At 34.5% G+C, this 12,852-nt stretch overlaps 2 protein-coding genes across 6 annotated transcripts; one reads left to right on the top strand and one right to left on the bottom strand.

Annotated features, from left to right (window-relative positions):
• The first annotated feature begins 789 nt into the window (after nt 1-789).
• Nucleotides 790-2,782, top strand: LOC132270915 (expansin-A4). The gene is made up of 3 exons (XM_059772129.1): nt 790-1,128; nt 1,400-1,718; nt 2,072-2,782. The coding sequence occupies exons 1-3, from the start codon at nt 981-983 to the stop codon at nt 2,379-2,381; spliced, it is 777 nt and encodes a 258-aa protein (XP_059628112.1). The 5' UTR covers nt 790-980; the 3' UTR covers nt 2,382-2,782.
• Nucleotides 2,783-2,904: 122 nt separating this feature from the next.
• Nucleotides 2,905-11,586, bottom strand: LOC132270916 (factor of DNA methylation 4-like). Of its 5 annotated transcripts, XM_059772131.1 has the most exons (7): nt 11,298-11,578; nt 9,807-10,128; nt 8,456-8,613; nt 6,505-6,666; nt 6,131-6,343; nt 4,994-5,252; nt 2,905-3,928 (listed from the first exon to the last, which is right to left on the bottom strand). In XM_059772131.1, the coding sequence occupies exons 2-5, from the start codon at nt 10,105-10,107 to the stop codon at nt 6,317-6,319; spliced, it is 648 nt and encodes a 215-aa protein (XP_059628114.1). In that variant the 5' UTR covers nt 10,108-10,128; nt 11,298-11,578; the 3' UTR covers nt 2,905-3,928; nt 4,994-5,252; nt 6,131-6,316. The 5 variants fall into 5 exon arrangements, with proteins under 5 accessions (XP_059628114.1, XP_059628115.1, XP_059628113.1 ...); XM_059772132.1 differs by having other exon boundaries at nt 2,905-3,753; nt 4,994-6,343; XM_059772130.1 differs by having other exon boundaries at nt 4,994-6,343.
• Nucleotides 11,587-12,852: the final 1,266 nt, after the last annotated feature.

The following is a 12,852-nucleotide window of genomic DNA, read 5'->3' on the forward strand; positions in this document are numbered from 1 at the left end:
TTTCCTTTTTCTTATTAGACATCAAAGTCATGCTACTGCCAAATTGGCCGATATATATATATATATATAATACATACACGTAGATACAGAATCTCCATTTCATTTTTGAAGTAACATTCGATCGATTATAACTTGCTTAAAGTAATAATAATTTTATGAAAATTATATATGATTGAAATAATGTCTACATACAATAATTATAACTTAACTAATAAAATATATATTCACATCACACAATCATTAATATAAATATATTAATTTTTTATTAAAATATTTCAAACATATTCAACCGATTGGTCAGAAACTAAGGACAGAAAAAGATTTGTTCAAACAACTTCCTACGAAACTTCAAAAAGGGAAGAAAAGAAGAAAAGTGATTCTCCATTTCATGAGAATCTCCTTTTACTTAAATCAAAATGGAAAATATGCAGCCTTAGAATATCAGTTGATGACGACAGTTGCTTATGAAGAAATGTGTTAAAAGTTGGAATCCATAACAATAAAAGAGAAAAAATTAAAAATAATAAAGAAAAGGAAAAATAAAAATCAAAAAAGAATAAACAGCCAAACACTACTTGCAATTCAAGCAAAGCGAAGAAACCGTTTCATATCATATCAGCCTTGCCCTTGTGGACCTCCCTTTTCCCTTTTCTATCAACTCTCCATACCCTTAAAACCCGCCAATTAAATCATGAATTGGAGAGAAAACAGACAAGCCCCAAGGGCAAATTCGTCAATGAAGCAACAAAGACAGTGGAATTGGATTTCCTTTCCTCCCAAAAAAGTGCATGCTTAAATTAAGGACTGATAAAAACAGCATTAATTATATCTATCAATCTGATGATTTCCTTTCCTTCCCTCCCTCTCCTCTGCCCCCAATAAGTAGTAGTAGTTCACCATCCTCCTTGCTCTCATACTCACAAGTAGCAGCAGCCTCATCTCTGTTTCTCTCTCTATAACTCTCTCTCTCTATACAAGCAATGGCAGTTGTGGGTGCCCTCTGCTTTCTCACTCTGATTCTATTTCTTTCAATGGTTGACGCCCGAATTCCAGGCGTTTACACCGGCGGTTCATGGCAAACCGCTCATGCCACTTTTTATGGTGGCAGTGACGCCTCCGGAACTATGGGTATGTATAACATGTTGAGTTTTCTGAAAACTGTTTTCTATTTGGAGGAACGTACATGTTGAGGATCCTTGTTCGATCTTTTCTTTTTTGGGTCAAAACATACTAGAAAATCTCTCTGGTACCAAACGTACCATGTCATTTGCGTAGTCAACCAATTATGACATATCTTCAATGCTGACTATATATGAAAATCTAGTCACTCCTCTGTTTCGCTATGATAATCTCTATATCCATATTATACCAAGTATTATTTGTGTTTTTGATTCTACAGGGGGTGCTTGTGGATATGGAAACTTGTACAGCCAAGGCTACGGCTTGCACACGGCGGCGCTAAGCACGGCCCTCTTCAACAATGGTTACAGCTGCGGCGCTTGCTTCGAGATCAAGTGTGCCAACGACCCGCAGTGGTGCCACCCCGGCAGCCCCTCCATCTACATTACTGCCACCAACTTCTGCCCACCCAATTATGCTTTGCCTAATGACAATGGTGGTTGGTGCAACCCTCCTCGCCCGCACTTCGACCTTGCCATGCCAATGTTCCTCAGGATCGCCCAGTACCGTGCCGGAATCGTTCCCGTCTCCTACCGCCGGTGAGCACACATTCTTTACACACAAGTGGATTAAAGTAACGAGGTGTGCAAGTTGAGCCGTTGAATCATGTTGGTCTTACCGTGAGACTCCATGAGACCCATGTAATCCAATGATTGAGCTGATGCAATTGTTATTAGCATCTCCGGGATACATATTATGTTACAATTTTATTCATTTTTGTCTTACAACCATAGTATGCATGTGACAATCAATTTCATTTTTTTACATATTTTAATATTGCAGGGGGGTTTTATATAAAAAATATCCATATTCCTCATATATATATATATATAATATATATAGATGTATAATTTTATGAATAACAATTTAATTTGTGGATGTTTTTTTGAAGGGTGGCATGCCGAAAGCAAGGAGGGATGAGATTCACTATCAACGGCTTCCGATACTTCAACTTGGTTCTGGTTACCAACGTTGCGGGTGCAGGAGATATAGTGAGGGCGAGCGTGAAAGGGTCAAAGACTGGGTGGATGAGCATGAGCCGTAACTGGGGTCAGAACTGGCAGTCAAATGCCGTGTTGGTTGGTCAGTCACTCTCCTTCAGGGTCACAGGCAGTGATCGTCGCACCTCCACCTCATGGAACATCGTACCTTCCAATTGGCAATTTGGTCAAACTTTCTCGGGAAAAAATTTCAGGGTTTAAGGAGCATTGCCCGCCATTTTCATGCTGCTTTATTTTCTTTCTACTTTTTATTTTCCATTTTCTTTTTCCCGGAAAGTGAGTCGAGGGAGAGAGAAGAAAGAGTGCTTTTGGGAGTGGTGAGTGAACAGAAAAATCAAAGAGGGGGAAATGGGAGAAAGTTTAGGATTGTGTCTGTGTGCTTGTCTCACCATTTTTTAGTTATGGAGAGTGTTTTATTAGATAAAGGAACAATAAGAGATTGTAGGAGCTGAAGTGGCTAGAAGGGTCATGTAGCCCGCAGCTTACTTGCTATATTTATATATATATATATATATATATACATATATATATATATTTATAAATACATATGGGTTTTATAGTATTCATTATCCTTTCACAACTATTTCCTTGTTTCTCTCTTATTCATTGAGATAGCTTTTACTTTCTTCTTTGGACAACTCTCATATACATAATACACTCTCGTATCTATTTAGATAGCTTTTAAATTCAAAATTACTGTGATGTTATGTTTAGAAATACCAAATCAGTGTTTTGAATTTGAGATTGAAAGAAGTTTAGTTAAAATTTTTACTAAACTTTTTTTGATCCCAAATTCAAGGCGTCGATTTGGTGCCGCCAAACATAATATTTAGATTGGGCCTTAGGCTAGCCAAAGCTTGGTTTCATATCAATGGTTTACTAAATTTTCTAAATGCAGACCCTCTCAAGAAATTTTCTGAAAAATGCTCTGCCAAACGCATTTTCAAAACTGTCTTTGAACAGAAACAGTTCTAAGAGAGACACTACCAAACACCCCAATTCTGGAGTTCAAAAGCTACCCATAATTGAGCCTTTCAATACATAAACGTGAATAAACAACAAAAAGGAACAAAGATGGTATGGTGATCAACCAACCACTTCAGAAAAGACCTAGTTATTAAGGCAATTGCATCATAAGGTGCCCAAAAAAGTAGCTTCCACTATACCCACTCTGTACAATTCATGTTCAAGCAAATATTTTGTTCCCAGAAAACACCAAAACTAAACCACTTTTTATAATTCTATGTAGGGAAATTCCTTCTGCAAGAAACTGAAAAACCTATAAAATTAGTTCGTCCCCAGCGTTCCTACCATTCTAAACACCTCTGTACCCCTGTTTTAAAGCATTTCTGCAGACAAGACAAACATATTTTACGAAGGATTAAATAACTATCTACTTGCATCAACACAAAGTCAGAACCTCCCTGACCTGAGCTAGGATTAGATAACTATCGATTTATATCCTACACAAAGTTAAACCTGCCACACCTGAGATAACCGTTGACGATTAATAGAAGTTCTGTTTCACAACCTGGATGGAATCGAATTTTTGATCTGGCTCGAGCTCCAACCACTGCAAAATTTTGGATAACACAGCTAGTTAACTTGTAAGCTTCCCAACAAATAGTGAAGATGGCAGTTGTTTTCTCCTTTGATTTCCTCAAACTTCAAACCATTTGGTTGAAAAATCTTGTAAAAAACAGCAGGACACACCTACACAAGTAAATCATGAATACACCCCCTAGCACCTACATAACACAGAAAATTCATCATCATCACTATGGCTGTCATATTGTTCTATTAGGTTCATGAAAAAAAAAAAAAAAAAAAAAGGGAAACGGTTCATGGTTGATATCGTGAATAGTTGATATCTGATATATAAGTTGTTAATTCATGTCCAGAGGAAAATGATATGCATGATGATCAACTTAGGTCCAGAAGTAAAAATGAAAAGATTCTGGTTCTTAAATGAAAAAAATCATTGCTGCTAAGGAGTAGCTACATCCTTTTGTCATTCAGCTTCATAGGGCCATATCTCCCATTTGAATCAATAAATCATAACTATAATATATTATCTTAACATATGAAAATCGTGACTTTTTGGCATTATTCTCGCCCTTTAGGGAGTTCAACTTGAGAAAAACTATTCCTCACTCTTAGAGTGATAATTGGCTTGCTTTATGGTGGCCTCATGATATGATAACACATTAATGATTGTCAAGCGTGTACATTTTTTTATCACCACAATAGCTTGTATGCCCACTCCAATATTGGGTAATTGTTATTGAGATTGATGAACCTCCAAAAACAATATGTTTAGTTTAACAAGTATTCACATAAAATTGAGGGTGTGCGTGAGAAAGATAGAGAAGGGAGGGACAATCATCCAACACAAATTCTGGGAATGGGGGTCTTCCATAATTGAAAGTATGCTACATTATTTTTTTTTTTTTTTTTTTGTAACACAAAGTATGCTACTTTTTAATTCATGGAAGGATAGTCTAACATAACAATAAATTATAACCCAAGTTGATATCCCTCAGGATATAAGAAACATTAGGCTAACCACCTATTCCAAGTCAAACTCAACTGAAACATCAGGCGCATAAACATCTCTTCTTTTCTCCAATAGTACTAGCAGACTTTAATTTTATGTTATTATTATTATTTTTTTCCGATTCGGTTAAGAAAAGCATCTTTTTGCAGCGAGTTAGGAGATATAAGCAAAATCTTCAATAATAAAGCCATAAAACAGCGGCAGAGTGATCACAAGTTGCATTGCATGATATTCTTAAGTTAAAGAAAATACTTACCATGAAAGAAAAAATGCTAAGGTTAGCTCCATTTCCTTTTATGCTTGTGAGTTTTCCATTGCTTGATTATGTATTGAATGATCTCTTTCAAACTGGATTTTCTTCCCTCCTTTAAATTCCAAATTTCAGGAACTGCATACCTCCCACTAGGATTGTACTCGTTCAGTTCCACCAATGCATTGGCTACAGCATTGTAAACCTCCTCACCCCATTTATTTCTTAATTCTTTCAACTTCTCATCATCTGCATCTATTATTTCCTGCACTTCTCAAGATTATTATTGAACACCAAATGTAAATTAAGTAAATTAAGTAAGCATATGATTACCCAAATATTTATTCATGTGTGTGTGTCTATAAATATTAATAGCAGCAAATTTAGTGATGAATTCTTAAAATTGATACAATCTGACAAATCGTGGAGCTCGTTTACTTTTTTCCAGCCTGAGCCGATTTTAAACCATGGATTTCTTTCTTACAACATGATCGAGCAAAATAAAATTTTCAAAGGACACCCAAAAAATACCATTTTCCCTTTTGTCATAATAGGAGTCTTTCTAAAAAATTTAAATGCTGAAGTAAAACGAACAAAAAGATAAATGAATTCCTCATTTTGAAGTCTAATGCAAATTCATAGTATTTCGATCTTTCCACTGTCTGCTCTCATCAGGTGTATCCATGTTAGAAATTCTATTACCTATACAACATGACCCGGGAAAACGTGCCGGGTGGCTATCTCTAAGTGTTCTATTTATCAAAATCGTCAACTTCAAGGACATAGGGTGGCGGTCAAATATTTAATTATATAGGGCTCTATATTGATCTTATTCATTATGGAATATGAAGCAATACTGGAACAAAACAAATATAAAAAGATAATTTTGTGAACATATTTCTAAACTTGAATTATGAGATACGCTTACATGTCCAACAGATAAGTCAAATATATATCTCATGGCCATATCCAAGTGTATTTGACACAGGTAGTTTACACATTTAGAAAAGTCCATAGAAGATGACAAATAACTTCTTTACCGTATGGGCTCCAGAAAATGGGATAATTTCGGAGATATGCTGATGATTTTTACCAACATGTAATAATAACACGGACATATATATGGTTTGTAAGCAGACATACTTGCAGTCTGCCATCAATAATGATTTTCTTGAAAGGATGCCAGTGAGGATCCTTCACATTTCCTTCCCACAAAGAACATAGTTGAGCAGATATCTCCTCCCAGTCTTCACTTGAGTACATCCGCGAGCACACATCTTGAAAAGGTTTTTGATCAACCTCACCCATATTTTTTATTACTAGTGTTGATCAGTTATTCAGCATATCTTGCAATCTCTGAATGAGAAAATGCAGGATAACATTTTGTAAGAGCACCTTGCATTCATTGGAATGATTTGAAGATGGGTTTATTAAAATAAAAAGTAGTAATATATAAAGTGGTAATGTATTTGCAATTTTTAATAGTAAATATGCCAAAAAAGGAGGGCAATTCATACCCTTATCGCTTCTTTGCGAGCATCTTGCAGCTCATCGTTACTTATTCGCTCTTTAAGTATCAGAGTTTGAATAAGGCTTTCCATATGATGCAATTCATCTCCTTTTTCCTCCAATTCATTTCTCAAGGCATCATTATCATTAGTTTCTACAGCATTCGTTGACTGCAGGTCAGAAGCCAAATTGTCATAACACATTAATAAAAATCATATTAGTGAACTATTGATAGAAGAGTTCTAGTAATAAATTCACAACAACAACACGTAGAACCAAAGATAGAAATAGATAATTATAAATAAAAATATTTTGTTACACACTCACATGCAAACAAATGCTGCTCTAATAACATCTAGGTCATCCGCCCCATCCTATACTCTTCTTCTTGATAAGCCATTACATTGAGCGAGGATTATATGTTTGCAAACAGGAATTTTTATTTTTCTCTTCTCCTTTTGGTCGGAAAATTTATTTCATTTAATAAATTTTATTAATATTTCTAAACAGGAATCCTTGTTCATATGCAATGAGAAAATCCAAAATGGCAATTAATCACAATCTTTTCAAAGATCAACCCTTCTTCACTAGCTCCTTTGTACTGCAATTCAAAAAACAACAATTGTAAGTTCCCATGATCATCTGAAGGAACAGAATTAGATCCGTGATGATTCCAACAACTTCAGGTGGCAATGGGTTTCCATGCATGCCTTCAACAATAGCCACACTTGCAAACCTGGCATTCTTGTGATGATGCATCTAAGTTTGACAGTTTTACTTATCAAAAAACATAATAATAATAAAAATGACCTTTTTGACTAGAGTTATCACTTGGCAATCTATCTTGTGCACAATTCAGAAACAACAAGATGCTATCATAATGGTTCAGATAGATAAGATGACAAGTGAAAGAATTGGCAAAGAGTCACACCACCATTTTGTTATGCTTAGATCTGATCACATGATCTCTTGTTACATTATCATTGCAATTGAATCTATGGTTTTTGTTATTGGATTTCATGGGATTCTTTGGGAGACGCTGCTGACACCTAGATCAGCTGGTGCAGATCAACTGGTGCACTGGGAGCGGGCTAGGAGCTATGAAGCACAGATACTTCTATAAGGAGGATGTATCAGTGTCATATTCATATCAGATATTGATACTCCTAGAATACTTACATATCTCATACTTCCTAAACAAATTGATAATTTAAAAATTATAGTTATTATTATTTTTATATATTTCGAACATGTAGTTGGTACTTCTCTAATACTCTGCAAAATACTTCGACCACATATCTTACACTCCTCAAGAACTTCTAAACGCATGTCTAGCAAGTATTAAACAATAAAATGTAACTTTTCTAAGTATAATATCATAGTATAATTGTTAAAATAAAACATAACAAGGTTCTAAGTGTTCAGAATTTTTTCCAAAAAAAGAAGTGGGATATAATAATGAACTAATTGTTTAAAATTTATGTCAAAACAATATAATTCTTAACTTATTTCTTATATATTTTGTCGTGTCCATGTTGTGTCGTGTCCCTGTCCATATATGTGCCCATGTTTCATAGCAAGGGAGCTACATAAAGAAAAGGGTAATCAGGCGTGGAATGCAGCCCCTTCTTGCCTTTTGTGGAGCATGTGGTCAGAGAGGAATAACTCTTTTGGATGAAAAAGGTCATTTGAACTCCCCATTCATTTAGTTGTCAGGAAGTATCTCATTTTCTTCTAGTTACTTTATAGAGTTCTTCAAGGTTTAAGTTCTGTAGATGGGACTGACTTTTGGTTGTTATGTATACTTCAAATGCACATGGGTTTTGCCACTTCTTTTGAGGTTTTATTGTGGTTTTATTTATTTATTTATTAGAGAAATTGTAAAAATAAAAATAAAAATGAGGTTTTCCCTTTAACAAATATCTTCAGTATATTCAAACTACAACTAAGAATACTTACTTTCTCCTTCTCAACAATCAACTTTCTCTGCTCCAACTCAATCTGGGCACTACACTTCTCCTGTTCTTTGGCATCGTTCTCTAGTTCTCCCTTTAGATATTCCAGCTCATGCTCCAGTTTTGTATTCTGTAGTCTCATGAGATTCATCTGTCTCAGTTCTACAGAATTTACTAAATATGAGAGGCCAATCTACCTGTGATTCTACTTATTAAAAAATAATAATAATAAAATAAACTAGAAATATTTGAGTCAACAATGACAATAAAACTGAAGCTATACCAGTTTCAAGGAACGAATTCACAAAGCAAGTTTGATGAAGCAGAATTCACAATACTGAATAAGAACTTGAAGTACCTTACTTACAGGAGAAAAGCAGAAATCAGAAGGCTACATTCTTTTATATTTGTATAACATAAGAACTTGAAAAATTACGGTTAATTACCTTTGAAAAAAGATTTTCACTCCAGTTTACTAATTAATATAAGTGACTAAACATATCCAAATTGTAGAATGATAAGTCAATAAAGAACAAATAATTCTAATGGAAGATATTTCGAGAGTTGACAATTATATAATATATTTTACACATTAGATGTGATTTAACAAGGTTTAGAATTCCTCATAAGCCTCTTGAAAGATCAAGTTGTACCAGGGCTTAAGTATTGTCTAATGTTGGGCAATCACAAGGAATGGAGTACCCATATACTTCAAGAGCATTTTGTAAGCGTTTATAACCAGTGGAGAGATATTATCTAAAATCAGGCTAACACAAGGAACATAATGCACCTAAACTTCAAGGGCACTTTTGGATGTTCAAAATTATTATAATTGTAGCATGTTTAGATACTACGTGGGAGTGTAGAACCACACTTTCCCATGTTATATTGGGAAACATCTAATTATGAAGTGCGGACTTCTAAATGCAGTTTACTGCTTCTTGTGTACAACATTTTTGTTGTTCTAAATGTTTTTTTACTCTTTTCCTCAATATATATATATATTGGTTTTCAGATGATGTAGCACAGGAACCATTATTCTTTTTTGTTTTATTTTCTTTCTTTTCATTTTTATGACTGCAACTGGGAATGTGCTGTAAGTGTCTGGTAACCAAGAAAACCATGTAACATATTCTCTAACAAGTAGCCATGAATTAACAAGGGCAAACCCGGTGCACGAGGCTCCCGCCATTGCGGGGTCTGAGGGTAAGATGTACACAGCCTTACCTCCGCATGCAGAGAGGCTATTTCCTTATTTCAAACTCATGGCCTCCAGGTTACAATGAAGCAACCTTACCATTACGCAAGGGTCAGATGAATAGATAGAACAAATTTATTTTCTAATATAGACAAACCTTCACTGTATGCTTCATGCAACCTCTTCTTGTCCTCTATCAACCCACTAATAGTTGCAGAGACCTCATTATACTTATGCTCCATTATTGAAAACATTTGATCTTTTATATCAATCTCTCTAGTAAGGTCCAAAACAAGTCTGCTTAGAGTTGAAGATGAATCATTATACTTGTGCTCCATATCCAGCAGCCTTTGATTACACTTGTGTTCCATTTCACACAGCCTTTGATTTTTATTATCGATCTCCTTGGTAAGGCTCACAACAGATCTGCATAATCTTAGTAGTTTTTCTGTTTCCATTTGAATGTGTAACTGAGTTTTCTGAAACATAAGCAAACTGTACTCAATAATTTGCTAAATTTTGAAATTACAGAATAAATTATAAAAAGATATAACAAGAAGGAACAGAAGAATTTATCAATTAAGAGTAAAACTGAACCTCAGAATGTAAAGACGGAAAAATAAATTAAAGTATCAGTAATTTAACCCGCCCTCCCCCCTCCGTTCTCTCTCACTCTCTCAACTCTCTCCCCAAGTGGAGAGATGACATAATCATGGACTTCAAATGTTGAATATGGACAAATGGCAGGAACAACAGATTGTGTAGATGGGGAGCCAGTACTATGTCACCATCACAGTACCTTTCCTTTCAAATTATCTACGGTTGCTGAATAATCAGGCTTTTTCAAAGTTATTTACTTTTTTATTTTGTATTTTGCCAGTGATCAATGTATTCATCTACAGCCTCTTCTCCCTTAAAACACAACTCAAGCCCTACTAATTAAGAGAACTAAATAAAATGAATATGTGCTTTTGCTCTGCACATGTAAACATGAAGACAAGAGACACATTTCCTACATACACGTGTATGTTTATGTATATATAAGAAAATTAACACATGAATGTATGTGTGCGTTCGATGTAAGAGCTCAAATATTAGAAAAGAATACACAAATACGAAGATATGGTTCTCATCATTACTGATTTTGTTTCAAGCAATATATAAGTATGTTATCTCTTAAGCACCTACTACAATCCCACTAGGATGCCTTTACTGAATTGCTTATTCACACAGAGAGAAAGGATGCAGAATCTTTTAACCCTAATTTTACTTGTAAACAACCCATTAATAATCAATAGTTCCTATCCACAATACACTTCAATATCACATTCTTCGCATATCTGAAGCAGGGATTGCCCCTGATTGAAACTAAACAAAATACAATCAACAAATCCCAATACACTTGGAAGATGTACCTCATATTTCCAGGGAAAAAAAGAAAAAGAAAAGGAAAACCAAGCAAAACACACACACAAGAACGAATTTGATCAACTACTCTAAAGCCAAGCCAAAAAAATAAAAGATGATATAAATTGCAAACGGAAGAAGAGTAAGCTAAAAAATTATCCCCACATCCCCAAATTTTGAAGAAAGAACAAATATATATATATATATATATATAGATATAGATATAGATGTTTGGAGGAACCTGAGAATGCAATTGTTCGTCAAGGATTGAGCTCCAAGATTTTGATGGGTGAGTTTGAAATGTGATTAGAAATTTAGGGTTGAAAAGGTATTGCTTGAGCAGAGACGGTGTTAACTTGTTGCACAGCAAGGTCTGAGTCACACATCAATGGCTTTGTTTATCAAAGTGCGAAATGAATGATTCAGTTAGACAACTGGACACTGAACAGCTTTTCCGGAAAAAAAAAAAAAAAGAGACGCTCAACAGTAGTAGTAGTACTAGATGGAGTGACAGACGTACCCCCAGATAGCAGAGGCTTTCATGTGGGCCCACTTAAGGATACGAATTTTTAACGGCTCTGATGGATTGAAAACGGGAGAGCATTACCACAAGGGCTGTGATTGTAACGATCTCACATTGTCTCGGACAGTGATGACGTTCTTAACTGAACTGTTTAGAGAAAAAAAAAATTTGAACTGTTTAGACCCATTTTGAAAATAAAGAGAATTATTTATATGAATGGTAATACAAATTTATGTATTCTTTTTATTTTTCTTTTAAAATGAGAATGATATAATTGATGATTTTTTTTAGGGATTAAAAAAGAGATTTTGTAATTTTTAAAAACAAATAAGAATTATTGTTGGACTCTATTTATTGGACCGACTACACATGGAGCCATCAATCATAATACATCACGTATCAATAAGTGTAAAATCCATTACTAGCCAAAATCGCCTTGGAGTCCAGCGCAAGCCAAAAGCCCAATAAAGAAAGATCTAACAAGAATGTCAAGTCGGCCTTATTAACGAAGGAACCTCCACTTGACAAGAAGCAGACTAGCAAATGGCCCAAGTTCGGCAAACTCAAATTTCCATAACGCCCACAATAAAAGAGAATGCCGCAAAATAAGGGGCCATGAATGCCCATGTCCAAAAACCGCAAGTAATCTCTATGTAAATCTCTGTACAGGCGTATAAATAAAGCATGAATAAGAAGAGAAATCCATCGAATTCAGCTCATACTACTCTCATTGTCAAATTTGTCTATTAGTGTTGTTTTCTTGTTCATAATCATTTTGTATAATTTTCTCAAGTGTTCGGGATGAAAAATTGCACCTACACTACAAAAACTATTATTTTTAAAAATGACATAGCATTATTCTTAATTCATTTTTAAAAATGAACCCCATTTTATACTATGCAAGATTATCCCGGTTCTTACCTTTTAAATCCATAATTACTCCTGGACTGATTATTGGTGTTCAATATGAACTCAGCTGCCTTTTTGGTTGTAAATGATGCTTTGTTTGCTTATTTTATTTTATTTTTTATTAACAATGTGTTCCTCTTACATTTGTATTGGGCCTTGGGCCATCTCAACTGTTTTTACAGGAGAATGATGAGATTAATCATGAACCGAAGTATTTGATTTTGATTTTGATTTTTTTTTTTTTTTTTGTTGTTGTGAATTTCAAATACAAACTTTTACTTCTTCAAAAAAAAATTTATTTTTTATTCTGCATTCCTAAATATCAAAATGGCAAAATTTATAAAACAACTTCATTCAGTATATT

The sequence above is a fragment of the Cornus florida genome, unplaced genomic scaffold (genome assembly GCF_030987335.1).
Source record: "Cornus florida cultivar Cherokee Brave unplaced genomic scaffold, ASM3098733v1 CherokeeBrave_3.0.0_Hap2_Chr08, whole genome shotgun sequence".
Classification (NCBI taxonomy): Eukaryota; Viridiplantae; Streptophyta; class Magnoliopsida; order Cornales; family Cornaceae; genus Cornus; species Cornus florida.

Coding starts and splice junctions, on each gene's coding strand:
- LOC132270915 (XM_059772129.1), top strand. CDS start 981: ATGGCAGTTGTGGGTGCCCTCTGCTTTCTCACTCTGATTCTATTTCTT. Junction 1,129..1,399: donor TGACGCCTCCGGAACTATGG/GTATGTATAACA, acceptor TTGATTCTACAG/GGGGTGCTTGTGGATATGGA. Junction 1,719..2,071: donor GTTCCCGTCTCCTACCGCCG/GTGAGCACACAT, acceptor GTTTTTTTGAAG/GGTGGCATGCCGAAAGCAAG.
- LOC132270916 (XM_059772131.1), bottom strand. CDS start 10,107: ATGGAAACAGAAAAACTACTAAGATTATGCAGATCTGTTGTGAGCCTT. Junction 6,667..8,455: donor TGATTGTTGAGAAGGAGAAA/GTAAGTATTCTT, acceptor TCTGACCTGCAG/TCAACGAATGCTGTAGAAAC. Junction 6,344..6,504: donor CTCGCAAAGAAGCGATAAGG/GTATGAATTGCC, acceptor TTTCTCATTCAG/AGATTGCAAGATATGCTGAA.